The 25,292-nt window shown below is 53.8% G+C and overlaps 1 protein-coding gene and 2 long non-coding RNA genes across 6 annotated transcripts in view; 1 reads left to right on the top strand and 2 right to left on the bottom strand.

Moving 5' to 3' along the window:
• Nucleotides 1-1,091: 1,091 nt before the first annotated feature.
• LOC140688069 (uncharacterized) lies at nucleotides 1,092-12,372 on the bottom strand. Its single transcript, XR_012062771.1, has 3 exons — nucleotides 12,045-12,372; nucleotides 2,607-2,707; nucleotides 1,092-1,418 (listed from the first exon to the last, which is right to left on the bottom strand). It is a non-coding gene; the product is annotated as an uncharacterized lncRNA (long non-coding RNA).
• LOC140688068 (uncharacterized) lies at nucleotides 6,997-11,219 on the bottom strand. Its single transcript, XR_012062770.1, has 2 exons — nucleotides 10,260-11,219; nucleotides 6,997-9,718 (listed from the first exon to the last, which is right to left on the bottom strand). It is a non-coding gene; the product is annotated as an uncharacterized lncRNA (long non-coding RNA).
• A 2,256-nt stretch (nucleotides 12,373-14,628) lies between the features above and the next one.
• The window catches only part of ATP1A2 (ATPase Na+/K+ transporting subunit alpha 2), a 25,037-nt gene continuing 14,373 nt past the window's right edge, over nucleotides 14,629-25,292 (top strand). For all 4 annotated transcript variants that reach the window (XR_012062767.1, XM_072946283.1, XM_072946282.1 and 1 more), the window contains exons 1-8: nucleotides 14,629-14,739; nucleotides 19,309-19,413; nucleotides 19,618-19,677; nucleotides 21,105-21,308; nucleotides 21,797-21,910; nucleotides 22,161-22,295; nucleotides 22,992-23,109; nucleotides 24,794-25,062. Coding sequence is in view for 3 of the 4 variants with exons in the window: in XM_072946283.1 (XP_072802384.1) it covers nucleotides 14,728-14,739; nucleotides 19,309-19,413; nucleotides 19,618-19,677; nucleotides 21,105-21,308; nucleotides 21,797-21,910; nucleotides 22,161-22,295; nucleotides 22,992-23,109; nucleotides 24,794-25,062 (1,017 nt within the window). In the remaining variant the exon portion in view is untranslated. The remainder of the gene's footprint in view (nucleotides 14,740-19,308; nucleotides 19,414-19,617; nucleotides 19,678-21,104; nucleotides 21,309-21,796; nucleotides 21,911-22,160; nucleotides 22,296-22,991; nucleotides 23,110-24,793; nucleotides 25,063-25,292) is intronic.

Here is a 25,292-nt window from a genome sequence, read left to right as displayed (position 1 = left end):
GTGAACTAGCTGGTATAAATTTGAGAAACCTGGTTGGTAACTCGGGATGACGGCATTAAATGCTTATGCAAAATCTATGAGGATCTGCAGTAACTCTAGGAAAACTTTTGACAATAGCTTGTAGTTCAGCCTTACTCTTGGGGACATGAGAAATTAGCAGCTTAGCATGAGGATCTTCAGAGGGTCTGATTATAAAGAAGCAGGTTCTAAGACGTTCAGATGAGGAGGAAGTAGGGGGAGGTTTGGAGGAAAAGGGAAATTCATTGAGAGGGTTGGAATGAGGATGAGGCAGGTACAGAGGAGGTGGGGCACATGCAGGAGAGGAAGAGGCTTCTAATGTCTTTTTATCTTCGTTTAATGGTTTCTTCACCTGGGTCAATTTGGAAGTGTTATTTTGTGAAGCCTCAAGATGTCAATTGAAATAGGTATCCCATTCTATTTGTCATATTTTAGAGCCATGGTCCTCAAGTTTAGCCTCCCATAATGGCCACTGAAGCTCTAAATTATCTTTGGTTAGGTCAGTCCATTTAGTTAAAAATGCATATGAGGAGGGATCATAGTTTTTATACAGAAAACAGGCCAGGGTCCCAGAGGAAAGGCCACCCTTTGAATGTTTAGAAGATTGGGGTCCCGTAATCTTAACTGAGAAGTTCAGAAAAACAAACAACTATTCACCAAAAGGACCATGCCTTCAAGAAAACAGATCCCGAATAAAGTCAGAGAGCTCGACCAAAAAGAGGGAGCTTGAATCCCAGAGGAAGCTTAAAAACTCCTCTCAGGAAGAAGACAACTCATGGAAGCAGAGAGTATGTGGTTCCAGGGGGACCTTCGTTTCTCCAGGATTCATCTCCTCGGGTCTCTTCAGGTCGCCGTGAAATGTGGACCTTAAAAATGAAACAAGAAAAAAAAAAAAAAAAGAAACAACAAAGTCTAAAGCTAACCAAAATGAGCTTGCCTGGGAATAGCAGAGGCGGCTGTGGCAGTTTTGGGTTTTTTTATTTTTGTTTTGTTTTGTTTTTTTGGCTCCAAGTGTTGCCAGAAGATCAGCCTCAGACAAGCCAAACTGAAACCAGAGACAGGGTCTTAGAGCATAGAAGGAAAGAGGCAGCTTTATTGCTTTGCTGGGCAAAGGGGACTCCCAGCAGGCTGGTGCCTTCAACACTGTGAGCCCACCTTGGGGATGGGGTGGAGTGATTATATAGTCATAGCTCAAACAATAAAACATCGAGAACAATCAACAGAATTATTTTCTTCTCATTTAGTGGCATCCCGGTATCTCCAGGTGACCAGTTCTAATAGAGGCTAGTGGTTGTCGCTCTTTCAGTCTCTTTATCTCATAAGCACCCAAGGCATGGTCTTCTTGTATTTAGTCTATTTTGTAAGGTTACAGTTCCATCACCCTTCTCCCTGGAGAATGACTCAGAAACCAAGCATGATTATTACTTTAGATTACTGGAATAAAGCAGAAACAGTAAAATTAATAGCTTTATTTTAACAACAGGCCTGGAGCTGTGAGTAGCAACCAGTCAGGTTAGTGGACTGTTTTAAGAGCAAGCATAAGAATAAGCAAGCTGTTAGCCTAAGTGCGGCCATTTTATTAATCCTCCTTCACAAGCAGTGGGCAGCTTGGTGCTGCTAGGTCAGAAGGAAACCTTCCTTCTTCCTGCTGGGAGCTGCAAGCTGTGCTGAGCGGTATGCACATGAGCGCCCTCCCTTCAGCGCTTCCTGACTCCATTCTCCTTTGTTCATTTCCACAGATGCCTGCACAATAAGGCCCTTTTGGATGTTACTTCTAGTCTTTCCAGCATACTGTGCCAGATGGTATCATTTAACAGATGAGAAATTTGAGAGGTTCAGAGGGGTTAAGCATTTTGCCCAAGGCCACACAGCTTTTAACTGGCCGAGGTATGATGAGCTAGGGCCTGTCTGTCCCCAAAGCCCGTAATCTTCCCACGCCCCACTATCTCTCTTTCTAAGCCTCTCCAACCTAGAAACTTTTCATTCAACAAATTCCGATTTTGCCATGCTTCATGCTGGGCACTGGAGATGCCTTGGTAAACAGGCTTGCATGTTTCCTTCAGGGAAGATACAGTCATGCCAGGGAGATGTACCATAAGCAAATAAGAGCCAACCCCCCAGAATGAGTGCTATGAGAGGGACACTCAGGTTGCAGAGAGCACTCTAGGGCTTAGGGCTGGGAGGGAGCTGAGGGCAGGCTGGCGTCTCCAGTGGGAACGAGGCCCTGGGAGACCAGCTTCTTCCACCAGCCGCTCCCCAGGCTGTGAGTTCTGGAGGCCGCCAGCAGGGGGAGCCCATAGGCCAGGCTTGAGTCTCCCTTCAGCTGCTTATGTAACTGGGAAAACTGGGGGAGGAGAGCAAACCTCAGGCAGAGACGCGTCACACACGTACAGACACACGCATGTGCCCGCAATAACATAGAGGAGCTTCATACAGAAAGACGTCACACACCGCCCCCCCTGCAGAAAAGCGATGCACAGACCCATAGCACACGCATGTGCTGCAGAGGAAGAATGTACCTAAGGGACTAGAGAGCACTTCTGCATGCTCCCCGTCTGGCCCGTAAAAAAAAAAACAGTCAGGCTTACCCCGCACCCAGGCTCTGATGCCTGCAGTGGGATGAACAGAGAAAGGAGGAAGGCAGCCTTTCCATGGGTCTCAGGCCAGCCTGAGCCATGAGGGAGGGAGCCTGGGGATGCAGAGAGACATAGTTGGGGGGGCAGTCATGATCATGAGGGGCTGTCTCACGCTGCCATCACCAGCTTCTCACTCGCCCTCAACGGACCACCAGGTGTGGGCACACATCAGACACCAGGCCTATGTTTCATTCCCCTCCTCAAGATGACACGTGGACAAGGTACGGAGGTGGCACCGAGGTGTCCTGAGTATTGTTAAAGATAATTAAGACTCATGCTCTGCCCTAAAGCAGGGTGCAGTCTGGCGGAGATGTCACACATTAGTCACAACCGTGGCGAGAGAGTTCTTGGGGAGGCACATTCAAAGCCGGGACTTTTAACACATTCTGATCTGTGCCGGGTGTGTAACATGATCTCATGTAATCCTCCCAGAGCTTGTGAGGTTGTTGCTATTATTATCCCCACGAGGAGACCAAGGCTCACGGAAGTTTAGGAGTGTGTCCAAGGTTGATGCATTAGTTACTGTCCAAACTTGGATTTGAACCTCGGATTGTCTGAGTGTGAGGAGCCAGTGCATCTAATCCGTTACATGGCTTCTAAAAGGCAAACATGGACCTGCAGGCACAAACACACACCCCGCTGTTGACACGGATAGTGCTTTGGGGACAGAGTTACAAACACATCCGACTAACGAGCACGCATACCCACCAGACATTAGACATAGAGGAATGTCACAGACACACATAGTCCTCAGCTTTCTTTCTCTTAAATGTGTATTAATCCCAGCTGGGTGGGTGCTTAAAGATCGCACACAAGAATGTCCTGTGATTTGTGTGTGTTTACAAAGCCTTGACCCACACTGCCCCCTGAGCCAAATTTTCCCACCCTCCCTGAAGGGCAAATTCTCTCTGCTGACTTGCTGAGAGGCTCAAGTAGAGAGACAAGGAGGCAGAGCAAAACCCTACCTTCACCCTGACACCCAGCGCACGCAGAGACTTACCGAAACAGATGCACACAGGGGGACCCGGGAGCACACAAGATAAATACACAGACATCATGCACACTCCTCACACTCACTGAACTGCAAAGCCATCTTCCACACCCACGTGCACATTCATGCCAGACCCTCTCCTCCTGCCTCCCCAGCCAGGCATCTGCGTCCTTATAGTGGACTCTGTGTGTATCTCCTCCTTGAACGCTCTTCCTGCCCTGGCTGAGCCCACACTTCTTCCCAAGTTCTCAAACCCTCTGCCAAGGGGGCGGCACAGCAGTTCAAGGACAGAGGAGCCGCAATGCCACTGCTGGCCCAGCCCTGACTCCCACGGAGGTCCTGCCATTTCTAAAGCCAGGCTCAGTGCCAGCTGCCGCCCCCTCCGGAATGCCACGGATGGATCCCGCTCCGCTGGAATCCCCTCACCCTCCCTCCCCTGACAAGTCCCTTGTTCCCCAGTCCCTTGGGGCCGGTGCCTGGGCTCCGCCTCAGATGCTCCCCCGCTCCCCTGTCCCTCTCCTCCACTCCCAGCCAGCTAAGACGGAGCTGATGGTGCAGGCATATGTCTGGAGGGTGGGACGGGGCTGAGGCAACCCCCACTGTGTGATATCACTTCTTCCCCAACCTGAGCAGCTGGGGTGGGGGAGGGGGCCCACCAAGGGCAGAAGATGGCAGCGGTCTGGCTAGACGGAGGTTTGCAGGCTGCATGTCGTAGAGGAACCTCCGGGGGCAGGAGGTGGTTAGCACCAGGTGGCTGTCTCTGAGTCAGTGAGCAGAGACAGATTTTGAGAACAGGTCATGCGCAAGTTTGTCCACACCCAGCTCTGAGCACGGTGAGGAGGAGGCATCAGTAACTGCTAACACTTACTAAACACCTGCTGTGCGCCCTGCACGCCCACCCTCACTCACTCCACCCTTACAAACAGCCCCACCATGTGAGCACCTTCGTGCCTTGTTTTGCAGATGGGAACAGGAGGCCCAGAGAGGTTATATCACTTGCCCAAGTTCGCCAGGTCAGCAAAGGGTAGCACCTGCATTCAAACACGAGCCCTTTGACTCCTGAACCGAAGCTCCTAATGTTCTTCTTCCTCCTGCTTCCCTAGCCCCCACACACTTACATATGCATGTGCGCACATGCACGCACACACCCACGCGTGCACACGCACAACTGGTGCCTATGCAATTTTTTGAAATAATGGTCTTTTTCCACCAGTGTATCTACAGCTCCTGGCACACAGTGGGTGTTCAATAAATTTTTGTTCAATGAATGAACGCAGTGCCAAAGCTCAAGAAAAGAGGAATCAGTGAGAGAGGCGCGCGCGCACGTGTGTGTGGGGGGGGGTTATGGGGGAGCAGCAAGGAAAGGGGACAAGGGAGATTTTGGCACGTGCACACACACACACACAGAGCCCTCCAGAGCTGCGGATGATAGCAAAGGCTCACGTCTATCTCTGGGGTCCCAGCCTTAGGTGGAGAAAGAGGAATTAAAGAGGGGTTCACAGGGCTCCCTGAGGTGGAGGGGGCCTTCCTCTCCCCTCCAATCAGGACAGAGGACAGAGGGACTGTAGAGAAGTCTGGGAAGAAGGGATGGGAGCACACAGCTACTCAGCCATCTCAGCCCTGGCTTGACACCAGCCAGTCCCTGCCCTGGTGCCATGTGCTCTTCCCGGGCTCCCCGCTGTCTACACCTGGGCTCTCCAGGAACCTTGCATCCCTTGGCTCTCCCGGCCGAAGAGTGAGCAAGTCCTCCTTTCCTTAGTCCAACTGAAACAAGAGTGGAATTTTTCCAAGGGAAAGGGGAGGAAAAACAAAGCCAGAAATAAAGAGTACACAAACAAAGAAACAGATGGGACGGTGAGGGTCAAGGAGCTCACCATGGGAGGGAGTGGGCCCTCCCTCTGCACCCCCCACACCCAGCTCCCACAGGCACCCTGTCCTCAGCCCTTTGATGGCGGTTTTCACTCTGCATTGTCATTCTGGGGCTTGTTTATAGCTGTCTCTCCATCCTGGCTGTGAGCTTCTCAAGGCCAGTCTTGGCTCTGCTTGGCTCTGCCCCCTATGCCTAGCACAGCGCCTGGCAAGGAGGAGAAGCACCACAGACATGTGCCAAGTAATTGGACAAGCAAGGGACCAGTGGGTGAGAGAGAGAGAGGGAAGCTGGGTCCCTTCTCTCTGGTGGACTGATCGCCTCCGCCTCCCTCTCATCTCACACTGGTCACGTCCAGCCACAGCCGACAGAAAGCTTCTCTCCTAATTCAGAGCCTGAACCTTCCACCCCTCAGGAAACAACCCAAGCCTGTTTCCTGGGCAGCTTGGGAAGGGTCGAGCGCTGTCCTCCGGGGAGGGAAGGATTCGGCTAAGGAAAAAACTGTAGTCTCATGACCAGGATTTGGAAAAGCAAGGGCAGAAAATAGTCACGAACACGCACTGAACATTGGAATTCTCAAAATAACCCTCTGAGCTAGAGCTGATAAGGAAACAGGCTCAGAGAAGCTAACATTTTGTAGATCTAGGATTTTTCATGCAGGATTCTGACTCTGCCGCAGTCCCTGACCACGGTGCCATGCTGCCTCTGCGGAGGGCAAACCACCATCCTGAGAAGGAGCAGGTGTCTGGAGGGGAGCGACCAGGGTACGGTCCAGCCAGCTGGCAGGACAGGGTGATGGGAATCTGGGTGAGCAGAATCACCTGCTCCAGGGGGCACTGAGGCACCGAGCACCAGAGCTGAGGATGCCAGCCTCTGAGCTAGACGTCCCTGGGGAAAGGTGACTGAACAGAACAAAGCCCCCAATTTAGGGGTGAAGCAGGTTCCCTTCAGGAGTTCAGGCATATGAAATAAAAACTCTATGTTCTAAACTTATGGTTACCAGGGGGGAAAGAGGGTGGAAAGGGATAAATTGGGAGCTTGAGATTTGCAGATGGTACTATATATAAACTAGATAAACAACAAGTTTCTACTGTACAGCACAGGGAACTATATTCAATGTCTTGTACTAACTAATGAAAAAGAAAATGAAAATGAATATATGTATGTACATGTATGACTGAAACATGATGCTGTACACCAGAAGTTGATACAACATTGTAAACTGACTATACTTCAAAAAAAAAAAAGCATGCAAAGGAAAAAAAAAGAAAAAATTCTGTGTTGACAGCTAAGTCAAGCACTTCAGGGCTGAGATTCCAGACCAGACAGCACAGGTTTGAATGCACATGGATCTCCCATCTGTGTGGCCTCCATCCCGTTACTGACTTTCTCTAGCCTTGGTTTCACCATCTATCATATGAGGATCCGTATGGTCTTGACCTCACTGTTTTTTGAGGATCATTAATGAAGATAAAATGAGAATGTAGGCATCATGGTACCTTGTTCTAATCAAAGCTGGGGCACACAGAGGAGCGGGACCTGCAGCAAACGAGAAGCAGGGAGATTCTTCTAAGTGAACCGTGTTGGTCTCCCGGTTCCCACCCGTCGGCTCTGTGTTTCCCATTGTCCTTTTCCTTCCACTTCCTGTGATCCTCTCGGAAAAGGGTAACCTCCAACCCTGCTTCGGCTTCCTCACCACCCACTCCTTAACCCTTCATGATTTTATTTCCAAACTCTACCCTCTGTGGAAATGGTTTCCTCAGAGACCACACCAGCAACTTCTGAGTTTCCAGAAAAGTGAGCGACTGTTTCCTCTTGGTCTCCTGTTAGTTTCTGAAGTTGTTAGTTTCTTGTCCCTTTTCCGCTCTCAGTCTCCAGGCCTCTGACTTGGTCTAGTTCCCCCATCTCACTGGCTTGTCAGCTTCCCCATCTCTACACTGGGTGTCACCCGAGGTGCTGTCCGAGGCCCTGGACACTCTCCTCCGCTCTCCTGGCTCAGGGGTCACCTCTATGCAGTGACTTCTGCAGCCCCTCCTCTCTCCCAAACTCCAGTCCCCATTTCATCACCCACTGGGCATTTTCACCTGGAAACCCTGCCAGTAGCATCTCAAACTTGATATGCCCCAGGACAAACATGCATCTTCTCCTCAACACGATCTCCTTTTCTCATACCCTCATTTTAGTTAACTCCTCACCAACATCCACCCCAACTCCAGCTCCTTCCTGCCTCATTCTGTCATACAATCAGCTGCCAAATCCTGAAATTCTACCTCCCAAAGTCCCTTTCTCCTTGTCACTGCTGCTATCTCGCTCCAGACCCTCACCACCTCTTGGCTACATTATTGCCACAACCTCCTACTTGTCTCCCCACTCCAGTCTACACCCGCGTCCATGTACACATCCCACCGCGAGCAGTGAACCTTCCGACAGCCTTACTCACACATTCGAAATGGCTCCATATTGCTTGTAACAATATTTCTCAAACTCGCTTGGTGATAAAAATACAGATTCCCACTCCCCACCCCTGCCCTTCTGGATCAGAATTTCTAAGAGATGTGCCTGCTTGCCTGTATTGTAACAAACACCCCAGTTGATTATTATCATCAGAGCCTTTGAGGAAACACTGGATAGAATGGCGCTTAGTCCGGTGTTCAAGGTCCCCCACGAAATGGCTCCCACACCCATTCCCAGTATTGGCTGCCATGTTTCATTGCGGACTGGGTGCTCCAGGCCGCCATGCTTGTGCCCACATTATTTCCTCTACCTGAAACATGCTCTCTTTGATTCTCTGAGCCAGATCCTACCTATCTGTCAAGACCCAACTAGAATGCCACCTCCTCCCTGCAGGCCTCCTATTTCTTCTGGCTGAGAACCACCTTCCCCTTCTGAGCTCCCATCACCCGCTAAAAGCAGCAGTGTGCAACCAGCAGCCTGCTGTACTGTTCCTTCCCTGTATCTTCTGGGGCACCCCACCCACCCCAAACTATCACCAGTGCAGCCTGGAGGTTTCTGCACACGTGCTCCTGGTGATAGGAACCTGGAGTGGATCTTTCTCTGCGTCCTTATAACACAGAAGTTATATGTGCAGGTTCTGGAACCAAACTGCCTGGGTCTGAATCCCAGCTCCCCTTCTTGGGGAAGTGTCTAAGCATTTTCGTGTCTCCCCATCTATAAAATAGAGTTACTATGAGAACTAAATTAAGTAACTCATGGAAAGGGCGAAAGCACTTAGCATGCTGCCTCACTAACTCTTAGCTCTGAGCCAGAGATCTTAGAGACAATTGGTTCCAACCCTGCCTGCACATCGAATCATCTGGGAGATTTTAAAGGATACTAATGGCTGGGTCCCACCTCAGCGTGACCCCTGGGGTGAGGCCCAGGCATGAGACATTAATATCCAGCTAGGGGTGAGAACCCCTACCCAGTCAACCCCTTCACTTTACTGATGGGAGGTGAAGGACTCGTTCAGGTTCACACAGCCAGTTCATGGTGGAGGGAGTCCTATCTGGCAAGCCTCTGCCCTCCTTCTGGTCTAGCCCAGAGTGATGCCTAGGACTTCATGGCCCAATGTTTGCTCCTACATCTTTGGGATGGGAGAGTTGCCCAGGTAGGAGGCAGAGCCCAGTGCCACCCCCAACCCCAATCTGGCTCAGCAGAAATGTGGGTAAAGAAGTGGGGGGAGCTTAAGGAAATGTGGCATCCCTGAGGGCTCAGAGCCGGCCTTGGGGAGATCAGGTCAAGGCATGGGATGAAAGGATTTGGTGGCTAAAAGGCATGAGATTCTGAAAAAGGGACCATGCGGGTGGGAACCTTGTTTGCCTCGATCGTAAGTCTCTCCAGCATCTTGCACAGAACCTGGCACACAGTTAGTGCTCCAGAATTGCTGGGAGAATGTCTGAAGGATGAGGTGGACTGACTGTGAGCACGCACTGTGGACTGAGTCATCAGTGGCGTCGTTTGAGTTCCCCAAGTGGCAGTGCTGACAACATCCAGACAGGAGCACAAGAATGAAAGGATCCTGGGCCTGCACAGAAACTGAGGCACAGAGGAGACCAACTCCCCGAGGTCCAGAGGAGAGCGCGTCGTGTGGGAGCAAGGCTGCAGCCGTGTGCCGGATGTTTGCAGGGCGTCCTGTCCTAGCCGGCGTCCGGAATGCCAAAGGGGACAGGCAGACAACAAAGCTGTGTCCTGGGCCGGTGGAGAGGCCTGGTAAGGGAAGAAGGAGGGAGAAAGGAGGAGGCTGGGGGGAGCCAGGCTGCCTCTTGATAGGGGAAACAGGGGGGTGGGGAGCTCCAGGCCGGTGGCTGGGTCAGATCTTGGGCCAAAGCAAATCTGCCTCAGGGGGCTGGGGGCCGCTCCCTCCCTGCCCAGATGGAATCAAAGGCAAACAGGAACCCTAGAGGGCCCAGCTGTGACCCCTGCCCCCCACACTCAGCAGGGCCCCTTAACCCCATCTTCCCCATTACACTTTACATGTTTTTCCCAGCCCAAAGAATCTCTGGACACAGACTCATCTGTTGTTAGCTAATCAAAGGGCAGCCAAGAGATGTCAGGTGGGTCCAACCTCACCTGCAGCTCTGCCCTTCTCCCCAGAGGACAGCCAGACCCTTCCCCCTCTCACATGGGCTCCTGTAAGAAACCAGGGTAGTCTTTGCTCAAACCCTGAGCCCTTCCTTGCGTCTATGCCAAGAGTTAAAGGGACCAGACCCACTTCTGGGGGTCATACTAGTAAACCAAATAGGAGTACCTGCCCCCTTGGATCTCCTTCAGAGGCCAGGTCTCCAACTGGCGGTTGTCACACAGATATCACTGCAAGCCACTTCTCCCGTTCACCGGAGCTGAGCCATGTGCAGAGGAGGAAGTAGCCTGGAATTCGGGGATCCTTAGAGCTGCAAAGGGACCTCAGAGATTTTCTAGCTGTGTTCCTCATTATTCAGTTGAAGTAGCAACGCCAGAATGAGAAGGCCTCTTGTCCAAGGTCACACGAGTGGTCCTACCGTGAGCAGCCTCGCTGGCCTGACTCGCAGGCACGCATCCTTTGCATTAGACCACAGTGGGGATCGCAGGTAGGACAGTAGGAAGACAGGCGCAGAGCAGCGCTGGGCCATCGTGTCAGAGAGGAGGGTCTACACGCGCCCCTGTCCTTTCCTTTTCTTCCCTCCGAATTCCACCTGAGCGCCTAGGCAGGATACAACACTGAGATACCCAAACGCAGAGAGCAGTAAAGAGGGAAAAGAAGGTGGGCGTGAGGCAGAGGCAGAGGCAGAGAGAGGGAGGACAGTCCTGGGTGCTCCTTTCCCTTCTCCATTTTCTGAATTCTGTATTATGTGGTTTTAACAATAAAAAAGATAATAAGTATAATCTGAGGGAACAATTCAAGATGACAGGAGCAAGGAGAAACAGCGGAAGTGGTTTTTAGAAGCCATTTTGAGTGTGTGGAAAAGAAGAGACCAGAAAGGAAACAGAAATGCAGACATCCAGGGAGAGACAGAGAATCCAACACAGTCATTGTGGTCCAGTGGGGAAACTGAGGCAGCAGAAGGCCCTGGACAGCGGCTCTGTGGCTCCTAGACAACCCACAACTGCAGGAAGTGGGAGGAGGGAGGGCTGGAGAGGAAGAGGGAGGAAGAGGCAGCTTTCTTGGACACTTATCATGGCCACCCCAGGCCTTCCCAGGTTCCTTGTCCATCCTATCACCCCAGACAGCCTCCCCCAAAAGGCCCCGGAAGCCAGGCAGTGGTGACAAGACCACAGGCCCTGAAGAAGAATGGAAAAGAGAGTCGGATGGAATGACAGGGGAGAAGAGAGGCTGCCCAGAGCAGGCTGGCAGCGGGGGAGGAGGAGGAGAGCCGGCAGGACTGGGGACTGGGGCAGAGAAGTGGGGTGAGGGGTGGGGAGAGGGCGGGAGGGGCGGCAGTGATAGAGCCTCCCAGGGCTTCCTTCCCGCCCACTCTCCCTCCCTCTCCCTCTTTCATGATCTTGAAACAACCTTCAAGTCTGGGCTGGAGGCCCCAGGAGGCCAGTCACTTAGGAAACAAAACTGTTTCTTGGAGACCTTGACAGCCCATCTGCAGCTGAGCGGCGTCCCCACCCGCTCCCCGTGCACATACACATTCTCCCATGGACTCTCACGTACGCCCACCCGGGCTCCACACGTGCTCCCCGCCGGCCACACGCACGCCCACGCCAGGGTGCTCACACGCTGGTACACAAAGAACTGATTTTCACTAGACTGACTGCACATCCTCCTCTGAAATTATGACGTGGTTCCTTCACGTGGTTTCTTCTGCACACACAGCATCGCACACAATCATGTCCCCCTCAGTCACTGACGAGCACACATGTACACACACACATACACACACACACACACACACACCCTCCTTCCAGATCCTCTCAACCAAACATTTGATTCAGGACCACCCACCCTGCCCTTTGTTGATCCCCTTTCTGATCTATGACTTTCTCGCAAACCCACTCCCCAGCCCAGTCACCCTGGCCTTCCCACCTCCTACTTTCAAGTGTTTCTTACTCTCTGCTTTGTTCTTCTTGCTGCAAAGACCTTGATCCAAGCTGGCAGCTCTGGCTGTGTTCAAAGGAAGCAGGAGCCTGACCCAGGCTCAAAGGACTAGGTGTCTACACTGGCTGATGTGCTGGAGTCGAAGGTCCATGGTGGAGGAGGAGGAGGTAGACTCCCAGAGCCTCCACACTCTCCCGGGCAGGGAGGCTGGTCAGTGATGCATGACGGGTGAGGAATGGGCCCTGGGTGTCCCGTCTGACCCCAGATATGTGTGCAGGAGCGCCCTTGGGGCTGCAAGCGAGCCTAAATGCAAGGCGAGGCTGGGACCTCCCCACCAGGCTGTGTGGGCAGAGGAAGGGCACAGTTCCTTCCGATATTGGGCCTGGCTACAGGGACCAGAGCCAGGGCCTTGGAAGGACTGGGCAGTACTGGGAGGTGCCAGCAGGAGTGAGGGTGCTGGAGTGAAAACTGTGAGAGCCCAGGGCGGAAGTCCACCCCCACCCCCACCCCCGCCCCCATATCCGGGCCTTTTTCTCTTCCAGCTCACCTTGCGTCCTGCAGAGGGCAGGGCAGAGGATAACCCAGGACCCAAGGAGCAGGTGCTTCCCAAACTCCAAGTCACCCTCTCATCCACCCCACTCTAGGGCAAGGCTGCCCTTCAGCTGCCCCCTTGTTGAGTGACCTGGCCACCTGAAGAACACCTTTCCTGTGGCTTCGTCAGACAGGTTCCCCCGAAGTCTAACCACAAGCCTCCTTGCTACGTCTTCAGCTCCTTCTTACTCTGTCCTGTACACACCAGGGCTTGAACTGGGATCTGTTTTCTCCTCATTGTTTCCTCCCACTGCCTCTTCTGCCCAGGCCCAAATTCAAGGTCAGTTGAGGGGCCTGGGCAGAGAAGGTATCTGCCCCATTCCATCCACCCTTCCTGCTGTAACCCAGGAGGAGGAGGGCGGAAGTGGGGTGTGACCTACCGGATCCCTGTAATGGAAAATCCCAGCCGCAGGGCCGGAGGGGGCCAGTTATTTGGGGAATTCAGACGTGAGCCCTGGGCCCTGAGAGTAGACTTGCTGGAGCAGAGGTCGATAATCCCTCAGTAGGGAGTTCCCACTGAGGTCAGAGAAGGACCAGTCCAGCCAGCAGACACCTCAGGTCTCTGGCCAGAGGGCCCTATGCCTGCCCTTGTCTCCTCCTAACTTCCTTTGAAGTTCCTAGCTCAGGGCTCAGAACTACCCCCAAAACACTGGCTTCCCTCCACACCATCTCTGTGCCCAGAGAAATGGGGACACTCCAGGAGAACCCTGTCCTGACTGCTCCCAGGAGAAGGCGGGGGCAGGATTTCTTCTTCTCTCTCTGCCCCTTCTGGTTTTCGCCTTCCTCCCTTTGTCCCTGATTCTTCGGCTCTTTTAGCAAATGCGCAGCACCGCCACCCTTGGACCAGCCTGTCCTGTCCTGGCCATCTCCTCCACCTACCCCTGATTCTGGCTGGTTTCAGGTCCCAGGCTGCCCTTCCAGCCCCAAGTGAGGCCCCGTCCCCACTCCCCAGGTATGACCTCAGTTTCTCCCAGGCTTCTCTGCAGAGATGCCTCTTGTCTGTCCCCGCTTCTGCCTGCTGCAGACTCGCCTTCCCTTCCCCACTGGCAAAAGAAGCATTTGCCCTGTTTTCTAGTTCACTGGTCTGGTACTTGTTAGGATTTGGACCTCCGTATACCTCTTAGAAGCTCCATATTTGCCTCTCTTTGGGCTTCTCCCCACGCCCCGACCAACTGCGGGCACAGATTCAGCCTGGAGCTCTTCAACAGCGACTAAGGGAGTGGCATGTCCCACCTGTAACCAGGGTGAGCAAAACCCAGAGGTGCCATTATGGAAGCCTGCTGGGCTGTCCCCTCTATACCTGGCCTGCCCCTCCTCCGGCTGCCTCCCAGGCCCCGGGAGTCTTGATTTTCAGACTTTGAAAAGGCTACATCTGAAGGGTTTGGGGAGACCCTCTGCCCGCCATCTCCAAGCAGACTTTGTGCTATTTCTTGAGCTACCTCTGGCTCTTATCAGGGCCCTCCTCCAGGAGCCTCATACACCAGGGCCGGCCCTGGGCTCCGACACTAATTTCTCTGGCCACAGTGTCCCCACAGCCTCTACAGTGGAGGCAACGGCCTCTTGTTTCTTTCTCTGGGAGGTTGGATGTAGACTTAGGAGACCTGGGTTCTGATTCTATTTTATCAGCTCAAATTGTTCAGTCTCTCTGGTCCTCAGTTTCCCCAGCAGGAAAATGAGAGAAAGGGTCAGACCACATGGCCTCTGGCCTCTGGGATGCTGAGGGGACTGCTCCCCCTCCGCCAGTCCCTGCATGTTCCCCACTCGACACAACCTGTCCCCTCCCTCCGTAGTGGCTGCCACGGGCCAGGGCTTGGAGGGTGAGGGGAGCCAAGGGGGAGCACTCAGCGGGACAAATGGACCGTCCACGGGCCAGTTGCTTAAGGGGCGGGAGGGGAGGAGTCCTCAGAGATCCTGTTTCAACAAACGTTTCTTTCCCGAGGAGGGGAAGGCGGGGGAGAGGGGGAGAGGGACCTATTTAAAGCTACCCTGTTGCTCACTGTCTCTGTCTGTCTGCCGGGGTCTAGCTGCCCCAGACTGGTGGTGTGGGCTTGGGATCCCCCTGGTGACCTCTCCAGTCTAGGTCCCTCAGCCACTCTGCCCCAAGATGGGCCGTGGGGTGAGTATCCTCAAAGAGCAGGGGTCGCGCTGGAGGGAGGAGTAAGGCTCTCTGGACGACTCGACTCGGGAGGCTACAGGGAAGGGATGAGGTGGGAACGGGATGTGGAGGGAGGAGCAGTGGGCTGGTTTGAACTGGAAACTAACAGTCTCCCAGCTATGACCCACGGTGCTCACTCCCCAAGCACTGTCCTGTTCACCACCTCCCCCCACTCAGGACTAGCCCCACAGCCCACCACTCGCACCCCCTCCAGTTTGCCCTCCACCCCCTCCCTCATCTCTGTCTCCACTCCTCCCCACCACATCCCCATGGTCCCTGCTCTCTCACCGCATCTCCTGGCATCCCAGCTGAAGGGTATTTGGTACCGTTAATCCTCCCCGTCGTCACCACCCCCTGAAAGTATCCATTCGTCCGGGAGTCCCAGCCTGAGAGGATGGGAGTCTGGCCTGAGGATGGAGAGAGGGGCAGGGGGCATCTGTTCCTGAGTCACCAAGCAGCTCTGGACACCCACTACAGGGGCCCCAGTTGCAGGGACAGCTGGGAGGAGTGTGCGGAGGAAGAGCAATGTGCTCCCCCAACCCGTCCCCACCCCCCGGCCCCCCACCCCATCCAGCACCCCCGGATGTCCTGGACAGACAGCATTGTCCTTGGGCTCCAGGCCTTGCGCTTTGAGGACTTTCCCAGAGGCTGGTGAGAGCTGCCGGCACCCCGTCCATCCAGCCCGGCCTGTGGCATTCTGAGCTCTGGCTATGCCAAGGGGAAGATTAACAACCACAAGGGAAGAGGGGGGCAGGGACAGGGCTTTGACTTCTTGGAAATGAAATTTCCATATGGAGAAAAGTGACCCAATCCCTTTACATCCTGCGCCTGGCTTCTTGCCTTTTGTGGAATGCTGGCCAGAGAGAGCAGGGAGGGAAGGGCATGGGGAGCCATGGGAGGGAGCTGAGGAAAGAGGGTGTCTCGGGGAGCTGTGGGGGAGTTTCTGGGCCCAGGTGGGGTCAGGCGAGGACATGGTAAAGCCCTGGGTTTAGCAGCTGGGAAACTCTGAGCTTGGACACCAGGGTTCCTGAGCTAGGGTAGGAGCTATAAATAGAACCGGTGTGTGTGTGTCTGTGTGTGTGTGTGAGTGTGTGTGAGAGAGAGAGAGAGACCCATGCGTTCTCCATAGGCTGGAGGTGATACAGATATTCATGGGTGAGCACCTGTGTTTGTGTCTCAGCAGATAAAGTTGCAAACATACAGGCCTCCGGGCCTGAGTGAGAATAGCTGTCGCCGTGTGTGGGGGCGGGAGAGGGTCTGCCGGGAGCTCTCTCTGAGGTGTGGGCATCACAGAGGAAGAGGTCACACCTGTGGGAAGATACATTGTCTTGGGACCTTCGGCTGCACCTTGACATCTCGTGTTCCCTCCTGGGAATGGGAGTCCCCAGCGCAGGACCTCTGACCTCTCCCCTCCTCCACCTTAGAACAGGGTGGACCCAACTCAAGAGGTCCTGCTTGAGAAAGGATTTGACCTTGACTCTTCAGGAGTCCGTGCTTCTCCCCCAGCTTCCCTGAATTCCCTTCCTGTCCACCTGACCACTCCCCATAGCAGGTCAGGGAGCAGGTCTGACTCTGAACTGAGAGGCTAGTGGGTAGTAGGGGCACTTAGGGCTGGAGCTTAGAGTTCAACCCACCAGGAGACCCCTGAAGAGGGAAGGTACCCTGCCATCCACATCCCTTGTCCTCTGCACCTTCCCTCCAGTGCCAGGCCTCATTGTCACCCCATCCCCCTGTGGCAGTGAAGGGCAGCGTGGGAGTTGGGGAAAGGGACGGCTCTGGTGGGAGGGAGCCCAGCCCGCTCCAGCTGCCACCAAGAGGCAGCGGTGGGGGGAGCATTGGCTGATTTCCAGCTGCCCCCACTCTGTCCCAGCACTGGGCTTTCTCAGAAAGAACTCACTGTTCTCCTACAGTATTCAAGGCCCGGAGAGGGGGGCTTGTGGTGGGGGAGGGAAGGGGGACGGTAGGGGTTGGGGGGGTCCTTGCTTCCTCTCTTTCTTTCTTGCCTGGGCAGCCCGCCGGCCCCAAATCTCTGCAGGCTCCTGGCTGCAGAGCCTGAGATCCCTGCCAGGACAGGAGGGGGGAAGGGGCGGTGTGTCCCTAGCTCTGTGCCCGCCGACAGGAGAGGTGCTTCAGGAAAAGGGGTGCTGTTCAGAGCTGCCTTGCTCTGCCACCATCTGCATGGGCTAGAGTACATATGTGGGCCAGCAAATTTTTAAAACCATGCCTTAGATTCTAATTTTCATTGACTTTATTTCATGGCTAAATATACAGAAATTCTCTAGGCTCTGCTCCTTTGCCCCTAGCCACAGCCCGCTCCTGCACGCATGTCCAGGCCCTGTTCTTGCAGCAGAAGCTCAGGAGGGTCACACTGAAGCTTGTCCAGCCTGGTCTCTTGCCCCCTGCCCCTTCGCTGCTTTTCATCCATTTCTCAGTTCTGTCCCACCAAGGACAGAATACAAAGCATTAGGTTTGTGAATCCAAGGCGTTTCAATCCATTCAATTAAAGGAGCCCTCCGAAGTGACTTGGGGAAGGGAGACGTAGCACTATTTACAGCCCCTCCCTACTCCCTCAGTTGGGCTGCTTCAGTCTCCCCGGACAACCACCCTTTAGGAAGCCAAAAATATACCCGATACATGGATGCTTCACAGTGGAAGCAAATGCCAGGTTTACTGGTCACCTCTGCTGAGAAGAGCACTTCTGAGCAACACAGCCTGCAAAAAGCTCATATCCTAGATCATTAGGGTCTAGGGGAGGGGTGCCCATCTCTCACGGCACCTCCTCCACCCCAGTTCCTGATGTCGCTGGTCAGACTTCTCTCTCTCCAGGTGCTAGATTCGTGATCTCTTACGATCAGGGCAGCTGTCACATTCCTTGGATTGCTCCTCTCTGATGGGAAAAACATGCATTATTCCCAAGTACAGGGGATTTCTAGGGCAGTGAAACTGCTCTGGATAATATCATGGTGGATTCAGATCGTTATATATTCATCCAAACCCACAGAATGTACACCACCAAGAGTGAACCCTAATGTAAACTGTGGACTTTGGGTGACAATGATGTGTCGGTATAGGTTCATCCATTGTGACAAATGTACCACTCTGATGGAGGATGTTGATGGCGGGGGAGGCAGTGCCTGTGGGGGCAGGAGGTACATGGGAGCTTGTAATTTCTGCTCAGTTTGTTGTGAACCTAAAACTGCTCTAAAAAAGAGAAAGCCTGTTTTTTTCCTAAATGCATTGTTCTGCCAAAAAGAGGGAGGTACAATCTCCTTGACTATAGAGCTCACCCAGGTATCCCTTCTTTATGGGAAAAAAACAAATTACACCATAATATAAAGAAGCTCTTCCCTGAAAACCTGGTATAGCCATTAGGGTCCAGTGGATACCAAGGCCCAGAGCAGAAACCGAGCACCCCGTCTGTGACAAGGACACAATATCCTGAGGGAAGTGGGAGGAGAGGAGCCTGGGGAGCAAAGGGCTGAGAAGCCACTTGCTGTGGTCACCCCAGGCCCTCCCAGCCCCTCCTATCCTATCGCCCAAGACAGCCTTCCCTTGGAAGGAGAAATGTCCCATCCTCTCCCCAGAAGTTCCCCGTGAGCCCCTGGAAGCCTGGTGGTGGTGAGGAGACCACAGGCCCTTAAAGAGGGAAAATGGTGGCCTCATGAGGCTCCAGTTAAAATGTTTGCCTAATTTCACCAGAGGACCCAGGAATGCCTGGACCTAAGAGTTACATGCAATTTCCCTTTTAGATTTATCCTCAGAGATAATTTCTTCTATTTTTAGACAAATAAGGCCTCGTTCCCTTCTCACCTAATTGTGCTTTGGGGCCTGAAGTCTTGTAATGGCCCCTTGCCCAGTCTCGGGCAGGCCTGCCCGGCAGGATGGGTGGCGCTCCCAGGCCGCTCCAAGGGCCCACTTCCTGGCCACGCTCTGACCCTCCAGCTACTGACTTCTCAGTCTGTGAGCCCTGTTCGTTCCGTTTCCACGCTCCACCACCAGACCCTATGACTCCCTGTCCTTTTCAAGGCCCTTCCCGGTCCTGACCCCGACTCCCCAAAGGCTCTTACTTCCCCAGAGTCCCTGCTCCTCTCTAAGTAAGGCAGCCATGGTGTTGGGACAGAGACATTCCTAAGGGGCACTTATGCTCTGTCAACGACCCCCCAAACCTGTCCAGTCCCTTCTAGATTTTGAAATAATGTAGGATGGTGGTTTTTAAAGTGTTTGATTACTTTGCTTTAGCAGAAGAAAAATCTTAGCAGAAGCCCAACTACTAAACAGATGAGTGGGCTCCTGAGTCCTGAGCCCCTCGGCCTTTCCTGAAGTTCAAATGTAGAGCCCCACAGCTCTGCTAATAGTTTGTAAACTGAGCTGCTGGGGTCCCCTGCACCCCCTTTTCTCCCCTGGGAAGACCACTGACTTTGAATCCACTGGCCCCCATTCCCATTGCCTGGGCTCCCAGGCTATCCAGTGGGAAAAGAGGCTCCAGCCTCCATCCTCCCTGACTCCCTGGGCTCTCTCTGCCTCCTACAGGCCGGCCGTGAATACTCGCCTGCAGCCACCACAGCAGAAAATGGGGGAGGCAAGAAGAAACAGAAAGAGAAGGAGCTGGATGAGCTGAAGAAGGAGGTGGCTATGGTGAGGCCCTCAACCTGCCCAGCCAGACCATGGGAAAGAGCTCCCAGGCTGGGGGAGCGTCCTCACAGCCCTATGCACTCAGGGAAACTCATGCTCTCCCCTCTCATGCTCCTTGCCTCACTCCTGCACCGCTACTGCCCTCGTATGCCTTCTAGACACACACTCCGCCTCCTTCCCTAAAGCAACTTGACCTCCCTTCCCCAGGATGACCACAAGCTGTCCTTGGATGAGCTGGGCCGCAAGTATCAAGTGGATCTGTCCAAGGTGAGTGAAGGGGCTTCTAGGGAGGGCACCAAACAGGCAAGAGAACCATGCAGCATCGGGCCAGAAGGAGCCTTAAAACTCTAATCCAACCCTCTTGACAGTTAAGGAAACTGAGGGCCAGAGACAAGTGCCTAGTTGGTGGCAGAGCTAGAATAGGGCCCAGATCCCCTGCTTCTTGGTCAACAGCTCTTTTCCTGTGTACCCAGAAGCCAGGACTCCTTAGAACCCAGGCCCCAGAGGGCCTCTGGGCAAGGCTCCATCCCAGGCAGCTTCCGTGACACCGCACGTCTCATGGAACTGACTACATGCAACAGCGAGCTTACCCATGATCACTGTTATAGGAGCACACCAGCGCCCACTGTGTGTAGCACTGGAGTAGAAGCTTTCCACACTTTCCTCTGATTCTTACGACAAGCCAGGTGTGGAAACTTACCTATTAAAGCAGGGAGACTCAGAGAGAGAGTAGCTTCCTCAGTCACATCAGTAGTTAGTGGCACAGTCAGATTACCAAGCTCATCATTTTGAAAAGCAAAAAAAAAAAAAAAGCATCAAAAATGTAGGAGGTGCACAACTGCTCCTGCAGGCCATCCCTGACTGCCCTTCTGAAAGTTCTATGCCCCGGTTCCTTTACTTTACTTTATTTTTTTAAATAACACTTTTCACCACTTGGCAGTAATATCTATTCATTACGTATCACCTCGTGAGGGCATAAGCTCCACAAGACAAGTCTTGTCCACCCCTGGACCCTAGGCTGACAATGGAGCCTGGCATGTAGCAGGTGCTCAATACACATGGATTAAATAAGAAAGGGGACAGACATAAAGATAAGTAAGAGGTGGCCCCTGCCTTCAAGGAGCTCCAGTTCTAGCAGCAGAAAGGAAGGCAAACGTAGAATTCCAATGCCGTGTGGTGAATGCCCCTCTAGAGTCATGCCTGGGGTACAGTGGGCCCCAGGGAGGGGGCATCAGAACCAGCCTGGGGCTGGGGGGACAGGGCCAAGTGGAGCTTTCTGGGGAAAGTGATGGGTGGTCACTGAAGCTGTGTGACACCTTGGAGAAGGGGGTCTCTGCAGGAAGAGAGATGGGCTGGGGGTGAGAACCAGCTGAGACGTTTTCCCAGGGAGCCTCTTCCAGGCTGCCACCCGAGGAGAGTACTGTGGCCCTAACCAAAATGTGTCTCAACCCGAGGTTGAGGAGAGGTGGGGAGGCCACAGTCAAAATCCTCCTTGGCCTTCAAGGCTTCCAACGCTGGTTATAAATATTACCTCCTCCATGTGGCCTCTCCTGGTGGTCCCCCACCCCTTCCAGCCAGGTGGGATTTATTCCATCCATGTGGACGTTGTTCCCCTGCCCAGGAGCTGGTGGGAAGTGCTCGGGGCCAGGTTGGTCCCGAATGTGGGCTCCCATACCTCTCCTTGCCTCCCTCAGGGCCTCACCAACCAGCGGGCCCAGGACATTTTGGCGCGGGATGGGCCCAATGCCCTCACCCCACCCCCAACAACCCCCGAGTGGGTCAAGTTCTGTCGCCAGCTTTTCGGGGGTTTCTCCATCCTGCTGTGGATCGGGGCCATCCTCTGCTTCCTGGCCTTCGGCATCCAGGCCGCCATGGAGGATGAGCCGTCCAATGACAATGTAAGCCAGCAGCCTGACCCCTGGACCAGCCCGTGACTCTGTCCTCCCAGCCTGCACCTCCAGGACAGTTGGTGGGCGTGAGATCTTGCTCCCTGCCCCCCACCCTCATGTGCAGTCCCACAGACCCTCTGCTCTTTAGGCTGAAAAGCAGTGAGGTTCTATATAGATCTACAAACATCCCTCCCCTCAACACACAGGATCATTCATGACTGAGACAGCCTTGTCTGAGTGGGCTTGTCTGCATCCCCTGGGCTTCACCCACTAGAGGAGTCCTAGTCCTAGGGGTTCCCTTTGATTTTCCCCACCCCTTCCAGTCTTGGGAGGCTGGGGATTAGAAGATTGAGGGGGAAGCTGGGGAGAAGGGCTTTCTTCTACCATTCTCACTCTCAGACGTAGGCAGAGGTGGCACTGGGTGCTCATCCTGAGTGGCAGTGGCCCCCCCAGGGTTGGAAAAAGGGCACGTCTGTCAAAACCTTCCTCCTTACCAGCTCTATCTGGGCGTGGTGCTGGCAGCTGTGGTCATCGTCACTGGCTGCTTCTCCTACTACCAGGAGGCCAAGAGCTCCAAGATCATGGATTCCTTCAAGAACATGGTGCCTCAGGTAGCTGGCTGGGCTGGGCTGGGCTCTGGGCTGGGGCATGAGGCTTCTGGGAGAGTCCAGCTCATCTCTTGTCAACTCCTGGTGCTCTGAGATGGACCCTCCAGCTCTCCACACCACGTTCTATTTGGTTGCTATGAGAGCAGGGTTTGTCCTTCTCCTTGGTGGGGTTGGAGGAGAGGCAGAGACCAGCAAAAGAGGAAGGCAGGGGTAGAGACTGGCACTTCACAAGATCCCCGTGGCCTCCCCACAGCAAGCCCTCGTGGTGCGGGAGGGAGAGAAGATGCAGATCAACGCGGAGGAGGTGGTGGTGGGAGACCTGGTGGAGGTGAAGGGCGGAGACCGTGTGCCGGCCGACCTCCGGATCATCTCGTCTCACGGCTGCAAGGTGAGGAGGCCATGCTGGAGTGATGGGCTGAGTCTAAGAAGCAGGCCGCATAGAGCTGAGGGGGGCCAGTTAGAGGCTTAAAGCTGGGGGGACCCAGGTCCAAATGTCAGCACTGGCCCCCACACTGCCCAGCATGCCTCGGCTCCCACGTGGTACTTGTATGTTGCCTCCTGTACCTGTGCTACGAATGCTCTGCACCTCGGGTCTTTCTTTGATGTCCACTTGATAGCAATCATGTGTTGAGTCAGATCGTGTGTTGAGTTGATGTCAGATGCTTTACACATAATCACACACGCTATCTAATTTAGCTCTGCAAGAATGGTATAATCATGCAGGGCTGCTGCACGTGGCCACACAAGTGGTGTCTTGCACAGCTCTAGACGGTGCCATTTTCATAGACCACAGTGTTAGTGGTGCCCCCTGTAGTTGTGTGATGGAGAGATTCTGCTTGCACTCCCCATTTTACAGATGAGTTGATTAAGTAATGAGGCCAAGGTCACAGAAGAGGTCAGTGACAGCCCAGATTCCAAACCAGAGCAGGGACAATAGCTGACTCATGCTATAAATATGTGATGAGGGCAAGTGTAATTTTGTCTCTCATGTCATGGAGATTGAGTGCGTTTGGAGTCAGGGGACAGCTGAGTGTGCACGAGTGTGTCTGCCCATCCGATGACGACACCCTCCCTTTCTTCTCAGGTGGATAACTCATCCCTCACAGGCGAGTCAGAGCCCCAGACCCGCTCCCCCGAGTTCACCCATGAGAACCCCCTGGAGACCCGCAATATCTGTTTCTTCTCTACCAACTGTGTGGAAGGTGAGAGGCCAGCCTCGGGGAGCCCCTGTCCCAGCACCGCTGAGGGAGGACCCTGAATCCTGAGCCCCCAGGCAGCACTGGGGGTCATGGTTGTACCTCCTTGTCAAAAGCCTTGTTTGGGGGAGGGAACTGAAGGGTCAGGGAGCCCTGAAGACTGCAGAAATAGTGCCCTTCAGAGAGCAGGGAACTGGCTGGGGCAGCATGACACCATGCAAAAGTTCCCTCCCTAAGGAAGACCTCTGTTCTGTCCACCCCAGGACAGAGCGGCTTCACAAGCCTTCAGATTTGGGGCCAAGACCCCTACATGTGCGTGCACACACATACTGATGCCCTAAACCAGCTGTGACTCTTAGAAGTCTCCAGTTTGACTGACAGCTTCCGTCTCTCCTGGTTCTGGGACTAACTGCTTCGTTCTCTGACCCTTGCTTTGCCCAGGGCCCCGGCTGGGGGAGAGGCAGGAACGCTTTCAGGCCAGGTGTTCACTAGGCCCTTCCCTCGGGCGGCACCCAGGCCTGAGCTTCACCGAAAGAAACTGTCCATCAGGACCAGGCTGCCCAGTCTGCCCCGTCTCTGCCCTGGGTTCTAGAGATGACTCCTGGAGCTGCCACCATCGATGGCAGGAGTCCAAGCACAACTGAAACCCCTGTCCTCTGTGGTCACTGGCAGTGAGCAGAGTCAGGCCGGACCAGGAGAAGGAGGTGGGGGCAAGAGCCAGTGGGAGGGAAAGCCCGACGAGACCACGGGCCTCGCACAGTGGGCCGAGGGAGCTTGGTACCCCTCCTCCCCGCACCCGCCTACACCTTTCCCTTCCTGTTTCTCCCTTCTTTTCAGTGTATTATGTTTCTCTGGGCTTTCCCCCGCCTTCAGCAAGTTGGAATTACAGTGAAAAGCACCACAGACAGTTTTCTAAATTTTTAATGTACTGAGATTCTGAAATTGGCTCTATAGTTCCCACGATTGGTAAAAATGCCTAGTAAATAATGCCCATTGCTTAATCCTCTAGAGGTTGGCTTTGAAGGGAGGAGAGGAAATGAATGGAACTCAGGTTTGTTGAGTGCCCACTACGTGCCAGGCAGTGGTCTTGGTGTGTTACAGCACTATCTCATTTAATTATTAAAACAGCCCCTAGGTAGGAATTAAAACCCAGGTCTGGCTGGCTCCAAACGCATGCTCTTTCTACTGTATCACACTCCCTCCCCTGGGCACCCCTGCAATGTCTACATAAGGGCCAGTGATTGCATAGCTCCTTCTATAGAGATTCAGGTCTAATGTTGAGAAAGAAAATCTTGAGACAACAGGGAAAACCCATAAGTGCTTTACTTTGTGTTCACAATGTATTTTTGGCTGATAACAAGTGTGAGATTGATTTTCCTGAAATACTAGAGGCAATATTTTTATTTCATCTACTAAGTCTCTTCAATTTGAACTTTGAGTTTATTTGCAAGCTTTTCCCCCAGGCCCAAGTATAAGAGAAAATAACTGGCAGTTGTGTTGAGTCTGGGATTGGCCATCTATGCAGGGACAGGAAGCCAAGTGAGTTACAATCTACTGACAGTGGCCCTCCGGGACCGGAGCCTTTGGCGCATTTACGCTGTGATGGTTTTCCTTTCCCAGGAGGTAACATAGGACTTCCGTTCCTGGGAGCCCCAAGACACCCGACCTGGTGTCCCCTCCTGTGTTGCAGGCACGGCCAGGGGCATCGTGATCGCCACGGGTGACCGGACGGTGATGGGCCGCATAGCCACTCTGGCCTCGGGCCTGGAGGTTGGGCGGACGCCCATAGCCATGGAGATCGAACACTTCATCCAGCTGATCACGGGGGTGGCCGTGTTCCTGGGGGTCTCCTTCTTCGTGCTGTCCCTCATCCTGGGCTACAGCTGGCTGGAGGCGGTCATCTTCCTCATAGGCATCATCGTGGCCAATGTGCCTGAGGGTCTGCTGGCCACGGTCACTGTGAGTGGGGCAGACTGAGGGACCACCAGGGGAGGGTCTTGCTACCCAGCCTCAAAAGCAATAGCGGCTTATGGCTTCTCTGCAGTTTTTTCACTTCCAGCCCCTAAAATCACATGTCAGATTCCGACTTAATACATGGCTCAGTTTGAGTATGCAAAACCTTAGGTTGGGCAATGCGCTAGCACTCAGGTTTTCTCCTGGAGCTTGTCCTGGTCGCCTTGTTTCACGAC

This window comes from Vicugna pacos, chromosome 21 (assembly GCF_048564905.1).
Source record: "Vicugna pacos chromosome 21, VicPac4, whole genome shotgun sequence".
In the NCBI taxonomy this organism is placed as follows: Eukaryota; Metazoa; Chordata; class Mammalia; order Artiodactyla; family Camelidae; genus Vicugna; species Vicugna pacos.
This window is presented reverse-complemented; position numbering and strand designations above follow the sequence as displayed.